The sequence below is a fragment of the Typopeltis vanoorti genome, chromosome 19 (genome assembly GCF_054136105.1).
Source record: "Typopeltis vanoorti isolate ZY-2024b chromosome 19, IOZ_Tvanoo_1.0, whole genome shotgun sequence".
Lineage (NCBI taxonomy): Eukaryota > Metazoa > Arthropoda > Arachnida > Uropygi > Thelyphonidae > Typopeltis > Typopeltis vanoorti.
In genome coordinates, this window is record NC_143567.1 from 62,205,444 (window position 1) to 62,220,000 (window position 14,557).

General features: G+C 34.3%; 1 protein-coding gene across 2 annotated transcripts in view; it reads left to right on the top strand.

Annotated features, from left to right (window-relative positions):
• Nucleotides 1-14,557, top strand: part of Lerp (lysosomal enzyme receptor protein) — a 514,158-nt gene that overhangs the window by 93,892 nt on the left and 405,709 nt on the right. For both annotated transcript variants that reach the window (XM_090408956.1, XM_090408955.1), the window contains exon 10: nt 10,216-10,365. In XM_090408956.1, the coding sequence (XP_090265082.1) occupies nt 10,216-10,365 (150 nt within the window). The remainder of the gene's footprint in view (nt 1-10,215; nt 10,366-14,557) is intronic.

Here is a 14,557-nt window from a genome sequence, read left to right on the forward strand (position 1 = left end):
TTATTTTTTTTTTTAATAATATTTGTTTATATTTCTTAATATTTGTTTATTTGAAGCTACATTTCACTTCAGAAAGCTGCTCAACTTTGATTTGTTTTAAAACTTTCTTACACACTTCTCTTTTCAATAGGCAATTCAGCACTCAACACTAAATGGTGATCACTTTTAATTTCAAATCTTCTGTATACATTGCTATCAACAGTAACATAGTCAGTGAGATTTTTTTCTATTTCTTTGCATATTCTCTCCATGTGAATTTGTGCACATTTGTATGTTGAAACATTGTGTTAGTAATCAGTAGTCCATCCTGAACAGAAATCTCGCAGGTACTTACTATTATTAATAGCCTTGCTCTTTCCTCCAAATTTTCCCAAAATATTTCTGCATGTTTGGTAAGCTGGATTCAGGCCAAATAGAGTCTGTCAGGATCAGATCTTCACTTTACGACAAATAGTCGAGTATTTAAGTATCTGTATTTAAGTTTTGTCGATCTGGAAAAGGCATATGACAAGGTGCCAAGAGAGAAGCTATTCAATACGCTGCAGTTATATTGTCAATGGGGCATTATATCAAGCAATACTTAGTCTTTATTTGAGTTGTAAGTCAGCAGTTAGAATTGAAGGAAGTACAGGAAGATGGTTTAATGTTAAATCTGGTGTGAGACAAGGTTGTACATTATCCCCTCTGTTATTCATTATCTATATGGATCACATTATGAAGGAAAGTGGTATTAAACATGATATCAAAATTGGAGATGTTAATGTCAGCTCTTTGCTTTATGCGGATGATGTTATACTTCTAAATAAATCTGCTACAAGTCTGCAAGATTCTCTGACTAAATTGAATAGCTGTTGTAATAGATATGGTATGAAGGTCAGCAATAAAAAGACAAAGACAATGAAAATAGGTAGAATCATTGAAAATGTCAACTGTGTTGTGAATGGAGAACCTGTGGAACAAGTAAAACATTTCAGCTATTTAGGCACGCTTTTTACTGAAGATGGTAAATTAAATATAGACAACAGAATCAGCAAAGCTGGTATGGTGGGAAGTCAATTGAATAAATTCATATGGAATAAGAGAGAAATTAGTCGGAACACTAAATTAGCTGTATACAAGACAGTGTTCAAACCAGTTTTAACTTATGGATCTGAGAGCTGGGTCAGAAGTAAAACACTTGACCAAAGACTAGAGACCACAGATATGAGAGTCCTGAGAAAGATTATAGGCGTGAACAGATGGCATCAATGGCAATATCATCTTAAAAACGAGGATATTAGGAAGGAACTTGACATTGTTGGCATCCAGGAATGCGTTAGCAGAGCTAATCTCAGGTGGTATGGTCACTTAAACAGAATGGGCGAGGAAAGATTAGCAAAACGAGTGTTCTCTGCCAGGTTGGCAGCAAAACGACCCAGAGGAAGACCAAGATATAGGTGGATTGATACGGTACAAAGTGCCTTAGATGATAGAAATATAAGATCTGATAATGTTGGAGTCTTGACAAGTAACAGACTGATTTGGAGGAAAATTGTAGATAGGAAATTAATAATGATGTAATTTTTTTCATGTAGTACTATCATATCCTGTACACCCCTTGAGGGTACATGGCAGGAATTTGATGATGTTGATGATGCTGGTAATGATTTTCTACTCCACTGTTTCGATCTCCTACAGGAACTGAACAATGAGACTTATTGTCTCATTGTTCAGTTCTCCATTCTGTTATTTGCCTGCCTCACTCTACTTGATATTCTTGCCATTCATATAGATTATCATCATATTTAGTGTTAAACTATAGCTGCTGCTTTACCCTGATTATTATGGTCTGAATTATGGTGATGTGGTACTTATCAAATTCTTCTGCTAGTTCCATTTTTTTTCCATTGGTGTGTTTTTGTTGATGGTGCCAATCTTGAACTCTGCTGATGTTGAGCTTGGATATCTTCTGGGATTTGTTCTAGTAGCTGCCTTTTCACTGTTCATCCTGATTCTCTGGTGAAGACAACTCTTTCCTTGTTTAACCAAACCACATCCCATTCGACATGAAATTCTATCATGTTATACCATCATTTTTTATTATGGTTTATGTCAATAAGAATACATTAATTTGGCTGACTAAATCTCAAATTGCCAGCCTATCCTTGTTCATTCACTATCCAGGTAGATTTCTAACAGGATGCACCACGAGAAGGTGAGAATTGGACATTAGGTCAGAAGTGCTGGTCAGTTCTTGCATTCTTTAAAAGGCTACTTGGAATTCTCCTCCCAGTTATCCAACTTTGACCCTTAAGCACTCCTGTGTGGTGTGTTATGTAATTATTATTTTTTGTTTATTTGTTGTCATACTTTTATTGCATGTAATAATTTATTTTGCTAGTTAGATAAATGGTCATCTTAATTTTGAAATGTTAAAAAATTTAAGGTAATAAACATTTTTTTCAATATGGTATTTCATTGCATAATTTTTCATGTAATCTTTAAAATTTTGAAAGTGCTCTATACTGATATTTTAAAATCCATCTGAACAAAATGTTAAAAAATTTTTCATACATTTACTATTATGTCAAATATTATGACAAATGTTAAGGCTTCTTGCTTACAGTGTGTATGTTTGGTCTGTATATTATGTTTAGGCACACATTTATCAATTGAGTTGCCTTGTTGTTGACGAGAAACCTAAATTGATGGGACAAAAAAAAAAAAAAAAAAAAAAAAAAGATTGCAATCTGTTTTATGCCAGCTAACCTTAATACAAATAAAATAAGCCTAATAAAGTTCTTCTTGTTATGTTTGAACCAAATCTCTTTGCCAGGTTAATGGCATTTACAAATAATAAAGTTTTTTTTTTTGTCAGTTTCAGTGCTTTTCAATGTAACAGGCATAGCTGGATATGTTCTCTGATCCAGCATAATTTTTGTTATAATGGTCTTAGAATGTATTCTTACCCTTTTCACTGCTGAAAATATAGAAGCCAGCTACACTGTCTTTGTTGACTTTTCTTTTATCATTTAAACTGAAATATATCAGGTAAAAGTTTATGCCATTTTTCAGTTCAACTTTAATGGAAGCTATGATACAAAATTATGTTTTATTGAAAATGTTGTTCTATATATTATATGATACTAAACCTTTTGTGACCCCTTCATCATACTTTTAAAATTTAGATATATGCTATTTTTTTGAAATGAGTAGATAGAGGACACTTAATATCTGCTCTCCCTCTCCTTTTCTTCTCTTCAAATGAGGTGTTTAGTCACATCACAGTACCTTGTGGGGATTTCTTTCTGGTGGGTGCAGTAAGAACTAGGGTTGGGAAGAGTCTTTGCTTCAACCTTTGGGGATTGATCACCATGTGATACACATCCCATTTTAGTGGTTGTTGTATGGAAGATTTGAGAAATTTCTCTTATGACAGTTATTTGAAAATATGCAAATATTATGCTGTTCCCCCTGTATTTACTTTTTACATTGTCTGAGAATTTAGAACTGTTGTGTGCAGGTCTTGAAAATAGAGCTTTCTGTACCAACCACTACAAGGTCTTGCACAAATATTCAGCAGAATTACTCATCGTGTCTGCCCTATCCACTACTCTTGTTATTCTTATTGTACTCTGTGACACGATGACTGATTGTTCTCTTTCATGATCATTTTATGCAATTTTCATTTATTATGGTCATCATGCACACTTCCCACCATTTTTACTATCCATGGGAAGACAATAACCATGTTACTTATCAGACATGACATTTCTTCTGCTGTATGCAAAAGTGCAAATATTTTCCTTCAGATCATATACGAAGTCAGAAGAGTGCTTGAGTTTAAAAACACTCTTCTGACTTTTGCATATATATAATGCAAAAGGTTATATAATGAAAATGTCATATTCATTATATAACCTACTTAACTTCCCTACAAAATTCACATGTGTGTAAAAGTTGTTTTTGTGAAGATTTCTTAACATAAAGGTGCACTCAAGAATATGTGAGATCAGAAAAGATGCCAAATATGCCCAATTTTTATCTGCTTGCAATAGCTTGAAGCAGTGAAAAAGTTAAGGTTTTGATAGTCCAGAGAATTTACAGAAGATTAGTAAGGCCTTAAATTTTGCAGTAATTTGTTTTCTTGATTCTTGATCTTAGTCTTAAAATTTGGGATATGTGAACTGTTAGCAGGCCATGTTTCATGATTTGAAATTTAAGTAGATATTTACAAAAAAAAAAAAAAAAAACGAATACAATGGAACACTTACAAGTTTTATTTGCATATAATTTTTCTTAATTTATCAAGACCATCTTCACTATAAATTCAAAAATAATTTATAGTGAAGAATTTATACTGAAGAATCAATGATGAGAATGCATGCAACATGAGAATAGAATGGCATGATTCAATGTCCTAACACTTTATTTGCTATATAGTCCTAACTATATGGTGAACACTACTGTAAAAATGATGTATTATAATAAACTATACAAAAGCCCCATAGAATAAACCAATGCTTTATTAAGCTTACTACTGCAAACAAGAGCTCAGAACCTTCGTGATAGCAAACTGAATTTCTTTGCAAATGATGTCACAATCCCCATCTGAATATTTTCATTAGCTGAATTAGAGAAGCATGTATTTTTAACTTAATCCATCCAGAAAAACAGTAACATGTAATGTATGCATTGTGCATGGCACTAGAGATGAAAGAGGATCACTTTGGAGTGTTTAAGGATCAAAGCTGCTAACCGAGAGAGGAGACCATGTAGCCTTTTGAGGAATGTGGAAAACTAGCCTGGGTTTCCGATCCAAAGTCCAATCCTCACCTTCTAGTGGTACACCCTGATAGGTATTTATCAGGATACTGAAAGAATGAGGATTGGTAATTTGGGATTTAGCTGACAAAATTGTATTCTTATTGGCTTAACCCATTATGCAAAATGATGGTACAAGATGAGAACTAGCTGGGTTCAGGCTAGACAGAGGTTGTCAGGATTAGATTTTCACTTTAAGACAAATAGTTGAGAAAGCATGGAAATATACCAAACATCAGTATTTAAGTTTTGCAGATCTGGAAAAGGCATATGACAAGGTGCCAAGAGAAAAGCTATTCAAAATGCTCCAGTTATGTGATGTAAATGGGGCATTATATCAAGCAATACATAGTCTCTATTTGAGTTCTAAATCCACAGTTAGAATTGAAGGAGGTATAGGAAGATGGTTTGATGTTAAGTCAGGTGTGTGTGACAAGGGTGTACATTATCTCCCCTGTTATTCATCATCTATATGCATCACATTATGAAGAAAAGCAGTGTTAAACCTGATATGAAAATTGGAGACGTTAATCTGCCCAGTTTTCTACTGCTTTGAAAGTTTTCACTGACAGTATTCAAAATCTATTACTTCTTTTACCATTTTGACAAAAGAAGTAAGAAGTACCTGTTTCGATAGATAACAATATTATTGTTATCTATCGAAACAGGTACTTCTCATTTCAGACTATTTCTTGGTAATCAGTTGTTCAGCTATCTGCTGAAATTATTCTAATTTTTAGAAATACCATATTATATTTTCACCATATAAAAACTGTTTACATATATGCTACAAAAAAAGAAAGTAGTGTTAGTTTTTTTTTTTTTTTTTCCTTAAATTCCAAATATTTCTTTTGCTGGTTGGCATTTCTGAAATAAGCTGTATCTTAGAAATACTACATAATAATCCTCTCAGCTGGAGTAAAAGACTAAAAGCTCAATAGAAGTGAGAGATATTACTCTCACTTCTATCAAGAACTTCCTCAGAAACCACATTTAAAGCATCTCAAACAATAGTGCAGAATACATCAGCAATGTCTTGTTTCATTTTCAATTATATCCTAAACATAGTGATATTTCTTTTATAGACTGCTACAGTATTTATATCAAAATAATTTATTAATTTATAATAATCACAGTTTCGCTATTATTATCAGAATATTATAAATTATTTGATACAATTATCTGGGAAAGAAAGAAGGATTTGAATTTTTTTTAAAAAGGTGCACATGTGTTACATATATGTGCCTTACTCCCTAATCAGCATGTAACTTTTTTTTTTTTTTGATGGGGGATAGGGAGGGAGGAGAGGGTGTATGATTATTTTCTTGCTATTTTTGCCAACTGAACATCAGAAATAATTATAAGAATGGCTAACTGTAGTGGATTTGTAACTTTAATGACCTCTTGACTTAGAAGAGTGAACTGTGTTTCCTGGAATTTCCTCTGTTAGGAAATTCCAAGTCAACATTTTGGTTGTTTCCAAGATATCTATTTGCTTTGGAAGATATGTTACTGAAAATATTGCAGAAATTTTCTCACTAATTTTCAAAGTTTTTGTTAATATGATTACGCAGAGATGCACATAGTCTTACTCTGTGTAAAACAATAATAGCCTTCAAAATCTGTTTGCTATGTAGGAAAAGTGGAGTCAGTTCCAAAATACAAGGGGATTCTATAATTCAAAAGCACCCCATCTTCCGAATTTTTTGAGTAAAAAATAAATAAATAAAAATAATAAAAATCACATCTGGATGAGTGTCTTAAGTGCATAGAAAATTAGTGAAAAGTTACAAAAAATAAACATTCTTAAATTTGGTGCTCTTACTCCCTAATCAGCATATCACACTTTTTTGTAAAATATTAATATCCCATCTGCAGAGTGTGTAGTATCTAAGTAAGAAAAAAAATTAATATTTAAAGAAATAAACAAATTTAGGCAACTTACTGATCAGTAAGATACAAAATATTTATTTCACTTCACACAGAATAACAATCTTATAAAAAAATAATTTAAATCTAATTAAATAAATAATTCAGAAATAAACTATATTTTCTAAGATATGTCTTGTTTTGCATTCATTTTCCATATATGCATATATTACAATATTATTTCAATTTTCTCTCTAAGAATTTTCATAGCAAAGAATATTCTCTGCAATTAATTTTCTGGCAAAGAAATTTCCCATGATGAATTTTGTCTGTGAAGAATATTTTCATGATGAATTTTCCATACAAAGAATTTTCCTGCTGTGAACTGTCTGTGAAGAATTTTCTATGAGCCTTTGCAATGACACGGTATGATCATTACTGTGCCATTTTGCATCAGTACTAAACCAATCAAGCATCAAATTTTTTCCATGATGGCTTCTTACCTGACTCCACCATGGATTTCTGATTTTTCTATCTCTACAGACAACTACATTACATGCTTCTCTCTCTCTCGCTAAATCAGTCAGTGTTTTCTTCACATTCTGAGTCACCAAGGTTTGACTTTTGGTTTTTTTAGACTGTTTTCAGTTTTTTTCTTTAATAATAGTTGTATATTTGGGTCTACAGTTCACCTTTGAAAGCTGATCAACTTTAATTTCTTTTTGACACTTTTTGTACATATTTATCTTTTCATTATGAAATTCATTTTTATCCTGCTCAACACAAAATGATCACTTCGTATTTCAAATCCTCTGTATGTTACCAGCCTTATTGGTTGAATTGTTAACATATGCCCACTCCAGCAACAGGATACAGGTTTGAATCCTGCATGGATGTTTGTGATTGTCTTTAGGTGGGAGATGAGTTTTGTCATATAGTGTGAGACTATTTCTCCACTTATTTGAAGGCTTGAGTGCTGTGTTTAGTTTCTTGTCTGTATTTGAAGTATTTTCAGATTATACAAAAAAAGAATAATATATATATATATATAATTAATAAAAACAGAAAATAAACCTTTATCCATCTTATAGTAGTAATGCACTATAGGTTTACAGCATTTTTTGTGTGGGAGTCACATAAAAGAAACACAATATCTTTTTGTCCTGAGCAGTGTGAAAATATTGGTACTCTTCAAACAGTTGAGTCAGTTTAATTGGATGACACTCCAGCTTGCATATGGAATTTAGCAAACAAATCTTATCTTGTATCAGCTTAAACCAAAAGATGAGTACAATAAGATAAAAGGTAGCTTGCTCCACCTTTGCAACGAGTTGGCCTGGTGTTGTACCACCTTACCCTAGTCCTGAAGATACTTTCAGGTGCAAACTTTGTTTGCTCACACTTGGATAAAGGATTAAACTAATTTTATTATACTCTAACCAAGTGAAAAATAAACTTTCAACATCTTTCTCTAAATCCAGAGTAATTTATTAAAAAAAGGGTGGCACACCATTTGGCAACTCCTATAGGTAGAGATGACCTGCTAATGCTTCTGCCTGGTATCTCCACTTGGGCCTGGCTCCCACTGAAGAGACCTCAATAAAGGTAGAAACTAGTCTGGGTAGTGGCATTTCCCTTAATGCATAACATTAGACATATCCGCAAGGAGATGTGTTTTGCATTATAGGAGATACTGAGATAGGAGTGTTGGTAGCTTGCTCCACCTTTGCAACGAGTTGCCCTGGTTGTACCACCTTACCCCAGTCCTGAAGATACTTTCAGGTGCAAACTTTGTTTGCTCACACTTGGATAAAGGATTAAACTAATTTTATTATAAGATAAAAATTATGCAAGCTGGGATGGACATTAGGTTAGAGGCTGCATTTATTTTTCCTTATTCCAACAAAAGGTCTGTGTGGTGATCTTCTACCAGTTATATATTATTATTATTATATGGGTATGGGCACCTTCATGAAGTCCGATCACAGGAGACTCAATCTATCATACCTCTCCCTGAATCCACTAACAGACAAAGCACTCACAACCAACTCTGGCAACTCATTCACTCATTCAAGTCAACTATCCAAGTAAAAAAAAAAAATCCCTACATCTTGGTTCTCACACCTTTATTCAGTTTCCAGGGATCATCCTTTGTTCTGGTCCTTCTAGCCAAGTTCTGAAACATTTTGCCTACATCTATCCTATAAAATCCTTTAAGCAACTTAAATGTTTCTATCATATCTCCTTTTTTTCTCCTATCAATCAACTTCTGCAATCCACACACCTTCAATCTATTCTCATAGGGAACATTCTACAGGCCACTCACTCTTGGTCACTTGCCTCTGAATCCTCTTCACTGCTTCCACATCCCCTAGAAACCCAGGGGACCAGACTTGTGCACAGTAATCCAGATGTGGGTGTATCAATGCCTTATAAAGAAAAATAACTTCCTTATCTTTACTTGTTAATCTGTTCTTCAATAGCCAAGTAATCCTATGGGCTACCTTGGCAATATGTCCTCTAAACTTTAATTCTCTGTCTACCACCACTCCTAAATTTCTAGCGTCATCTATTTCAGGAAGTACAGTGCCATCAATGTCATCATACACAGCTTGCAATCTATTTATCCCATAATGCATAACTTTACATTTCTTGACATTAAACTGACACCCATTAACTTTTGCCCATACTGACAGCCTGTTTAAATCGTCCTGCAAGCTCTCCACATTACCTTGATTAACTATTACTCTACCTTACTATATTGCTTTGATTCTTAAGCAACCCTCTGTCAATTATAAAAATTGCTAAAATGAAGAAATAGTTGATTTATGAAGTGCACTGTTATTTTGAGTTTGATTCCCTAATGTGATGAGTAGACCATAAAGCAATCATTTCTTTAAGATTTGCATGGCTTGACACATTGTAAAAGCTTTACAATTACACAAATTGAAAATACTGCCATGTTGTGTTGCCTTTTCAATACCACAGAATAGCAGCAAAATTCTGAAATTGTGGACATGTCAAATGATTATTATCTTTTCTTTTAAATTAAGGGATATTACATCCCATATTGTTTCATGGCCGAATAAGAAACTCAAAGAGTTTCATGCCGAATATAGAAACTATATATAAAGTTCGGTGAGTCCAAGCATAAGCAAATACCTGGATAGTGCAACACCAGGGCAACTCATAGTACACCTGGTAGTGCGACACTGAGGCAACTCATTGTAAGGGTGGAGCAAGCTCTGTTGCTCATATTGCCGGTGGAGCAAGCAGGTGTACTATGAGTTGTCCTGGTGTTGCACTATCCAGGTATTTGCTTATGCTTGGACTCGCCGAACTTTATATATAGTTTCTATAATTTAAATAATTTGTCACTTAATTGAAGCTTTTGTCTCTTCATATATTTAGTAATTTATTTTTTCTTTTTCAGTACAGTTTTGTAGCCATTTATAAAACCAAATTTAGTTTTTTAGGAGGAAGAATCTGTGGTAGTTACCAGTTTCATGAATCATTTATTATTAGCCAATGTTTTCATTTCAGATTCTGGTAAAGTTGTCAATTTGGGAATGTTCACATCACCTCCCATATACAATGCCAGTTCTCAGGAAATAACTCTTATTTACTCAGAAGGAAGTGAATGTAGTAGCGGAAAACGAAAGATGTCGATTGTTACATTTAAATGCAAACCAGGTAATATTTCATAACTTCAATACTGTTACTGCCATTTGTATATTATAATTTTATACAGTTAAAAGGATGCAAGTTAGAATCCTGCTGTGGGCATTGAAGTTTGTGCAATTGCAAATTGTCTTGAGTGGTAAATGATTTTTTTTTTTTTTTTTTGTCCAGTCTTTACCCATGTATAGTACTATTGTGCTATAGTTGCTGGCCTGGTTTGGCCGAGTGATTAGTGTATCTGCTCTCCAGCCAAAAGGCCACGGATTTGAATCCCGCCATGGGCATGGATGTTTGTGATAGTCTGTGGAAATACTGGTGGTGGTGGTGGTGTGGTGGTGGTTGGTGGTAGATGGCGTTAGTATAGTTGTGGTTAGTTGATTGAGTGGTGGAGACCGAGAGTTGTGGAGTGGGTGCACTCCCTCGATGAGTCTTCGGACTTTCTGGAGGTGTCATAATAATAGTTACGACCTTTTGTGAACAGAAATTGCGTTAGAAATAATAATAAATAAATAAAAAAAACTTAGTCAACTCTTATTAGTTTGTTATATTAGAGGAGTTACTATAATGAATTAGTTATTGGCATGTGAATGTATTGAAATAATGCCTATTTCCCATCCCATCCAGATTCAAAAGCATATTTGAATTTGAGTCGCAGAACTTGTACTTGTTCTGGAAACATTCTTATATCTGCCTCTGTCATCAAATTTTTGATTGTATTCATATTTCTTTATTTACTTTATTTTATTTTTTTTAATATATCAGTGAGATACACAAGAGGTTGAAGAACCTATAGAATAGAACATCAGTGCTGTGTGCAAAGTACATGTGAGGGTGGAGAAAGAAGTTTGACATTTTTCTTGAGGAGTTACAGTTGTTAGGGAACACTTCATGAGTACTGTGGAACAGTACTTATGAAGTAAAAGACGAAGAGGAGAAGCACATTCAGTGTGTTTACAATTTTACTAAAAAAGGGATGTTGGGCAGCTGCTATTGATTTAACTGGCTTAAGAGGAAGTGGAGGATTGACAATTGCCTGTTCAGTGTCCCTGGAAATACCTGTAGAAAACACACAACTGAAATGTCTGTAAGATAAATTTGAAGTGAGTCAGTGATGGAGGGATCATCTATGAGCTGAATCGGTTTCCTCTAGACAAAATTCATTGAGAATATTTAGGGAGGTTTTATATGTCCTGCTACAAACATAAACGGTGTTCTAAGTATGGGGAGGATTTGTATATAGTTAATAACTGGATGGGTGAAAATGGCATCTGCAGTGGAAAAGAGTGCTTAGTTTATTTTAGAGACAGGAATCTATTTATGTGTTTATGCTTGGAGAGGCTGAAGATAAAATGTCAGTCCAAGGGAGGGGAGCAAAGGAAAGAGAAAGCTGATTTGATTTGGTGATATATGGATCACTGAGAGTAAAGATAGATGAGCTGAGATCTCTTTACAAGAGAAAAGGAAAGACTACATTTAGGTTGCTCCAAAGGTTGACCAGTTAACCTTGTCCTACAGAAGGAGGTATGGCAATCATTGTTTAAAACACTGATTGCAGATAATCATAAAGTTTGGGATAGCTATGCGGTGCATGTTTTGTTAAATGATTAGAATGAGTGAAGCGTGCTATCATCAGCAAAGCTGTGGATAGGATTAGTGGTATTGAAAGTAGGCCATTAATGTATAGGAGAGAGGGTAGGTGATACAGGAGAGTCCTGAGTCACTGCAATTCATTCTGTAATTCATCATCTGCATTGGTGATGAATTACAGAGGGTGGCAGATACATTGGAAGATCACAATTTACTAAGCATGCCTTGATGCCAGACAAAAACATTCTGGAAATATCAAGATCACCAGCACATTTCTCCAAACATTTCAGTGGCATTTGTCCAGTAGTGAATGATGTAGGCTAAGAGGTCACCTGTGGACCTATGTTAGCAGAATCCATACTGTTGGATAGTTAGAAAATGTGGATTATTGAAGATTTGATTCATTATTTTGGAGAGGATCAAGATGATGGTGATTAGCTGGTAAAGAGAAATACAAAAATATAAATTACAAGACCACGCTTAAAAAATTTAACAGGCTCGACCTCCTTTCTGAAGAATTTGGAATGCTTTGTTTTGATTAATAAAGACATGCATGTTCAAAAAGATTAAATTATGGCAAGTTTAGATGTTATTTCCCTACTAATATGCCTACAGAAGATGTTTTAATTCTTTCAAAAAATGTCATCAAAAAAAGTTAGGTCACTCCAGACCCATTGCATAAATTCTGGTTACATTAAAAAAAAAAAAAAAAAAAAAAAAAAAAAAAAATACTATTTACAAACAACTTCAGCTTGGTCATGGACAATTCATTATCCCCTATGTTAACAAATTTATATTTAGAAAGCCTTGAGATAAAAGCAATCGGTTCCTTTCCATTACAGCCAAAGTTACGAAAAAGGTATATAAATGATGTTTTCTTAATTTGGAGCCATGGACTAGATTCTTTAAAGGAGTTACTGAACTATCTCAACACCCAAGAACACAATTAATCTCAGAATTTGAAGTTAATGGTTCTCTCCCATTCCTGGATGTCAAACTCATTCATGTGTTAGGCAAACTGAAGATCTAGATTTATAGAAAACCTACACATACCAAGAGATGTCTTCACATGCAATCTCATCATTATCTGCTCCAAACTGTTGGCATCATTTCTACATTAGGTAAATGTGCTTGCTCCCCATTAAGTGAAGAAGAAGGGATCGCCAAAGAACTACATTTCCTTCTTACAACCTTTCAGAAAAATGGTTATCCTAAACAGACAGTTTGTAAGCTGCTATTTAATCCACCTGCTCGCTGTCCTGAAGATTGTGATGATGTAAAAGGCTTCATATATATATCTACAGTATATCAGCTCCGTTTCATCAGGGTTAGCTAAAATTTCAAGAAATTTAAAATCCGCACTTCTTTTACTCCTCTATCCAAACTCCATTTCTTCCACGGTACGCCTAAACTGAAACATGAGGCCTATTTTGGTCAGGCAGAGAAATCCATTGAGTTGCGTAAGGGAGACATCACATATGTCAAGACCACAGCCAACGCACCACCTAATCATGTTCTTATTTCTGCTCAATCTAACAGTGAAGATTTTATCACTCATCCAGTGATCTGGAGCAAATCAGAAAATATTTTTTGATGCTACAATGAGGGAAGAATTGTGGAATCAACAGAAATTGTTTTCATGCCAGTGCATCTTAATACTAACCTTAGCTATAACCTATCTGACAGCTATCCAACTTGAGTGTATTTGATATCATGCCCACTTGAATGTGTTCAACAATACCGTGTCATCCAGAAAAATGCCTTCAAATATCAGCAATATGTTTGCACGTTAATTTATAGATGTTGTTCTCTTGTAACGCATTTCTCTTTTCATGGTATGCACCCGATGATGTCTTCTAAGATGAAACAGGTTCTGTGTTCAAATAATAAATAATAATTTTTCTATTTTGATATCTTTGGCTTGTAGTCATTAAATTAATTTAATTATTTCATGTAGCCAAGTAAATTCATTGCATCAAATATATATATTTGAGTGTGTGTGTGTGTGTGTACACACACACACACACACACAAACACTTAGAGCTTGGCTAGAAGTCAATGGACATCCCCCATGGGCAAGGTACATTGTGTCATATATTACTAAATAGCTTAAGGAAATTACAACGTACAGTAGAATATACATTGAAATAAATTTTAATACACTTCCAATATTTCGGCAGCATCGCGTTGCCATTTTCACAGGAACTTAGAAACAAGACACATGCACGCAAGCACAATACACAGTAAATGAGGATGAAGAAGTCCTGATGGTGCTCCCTAGTGGGCAATGTAGGTATTCTTGGCCGTTTGGGCTGAAGGTCTTCTGATGTAGGTTTCCCAAATTTGAGGCAGTCTCATGCAACCAAATTTGTTGAGATTTGCATTGTTTCTTAAGGCTGAGGCTGATTCTATGCATAGCCTTTCGTGTTTGAATTTACTAGTGTATTATCATGGCTTTCTTCCACCGTATTCTATGGCGGGTATCCAGAGCATGGTCTGCAAGACCAGAGCAGCTATATTGGTGAAACCGAATGTAGTCCTTGTGTTCTGAAATTCTGATATTAGTTGTCCTGCCTGTTTGGCCAAAGTAGGATAGCTTACAGCTGCAAGGGACCTG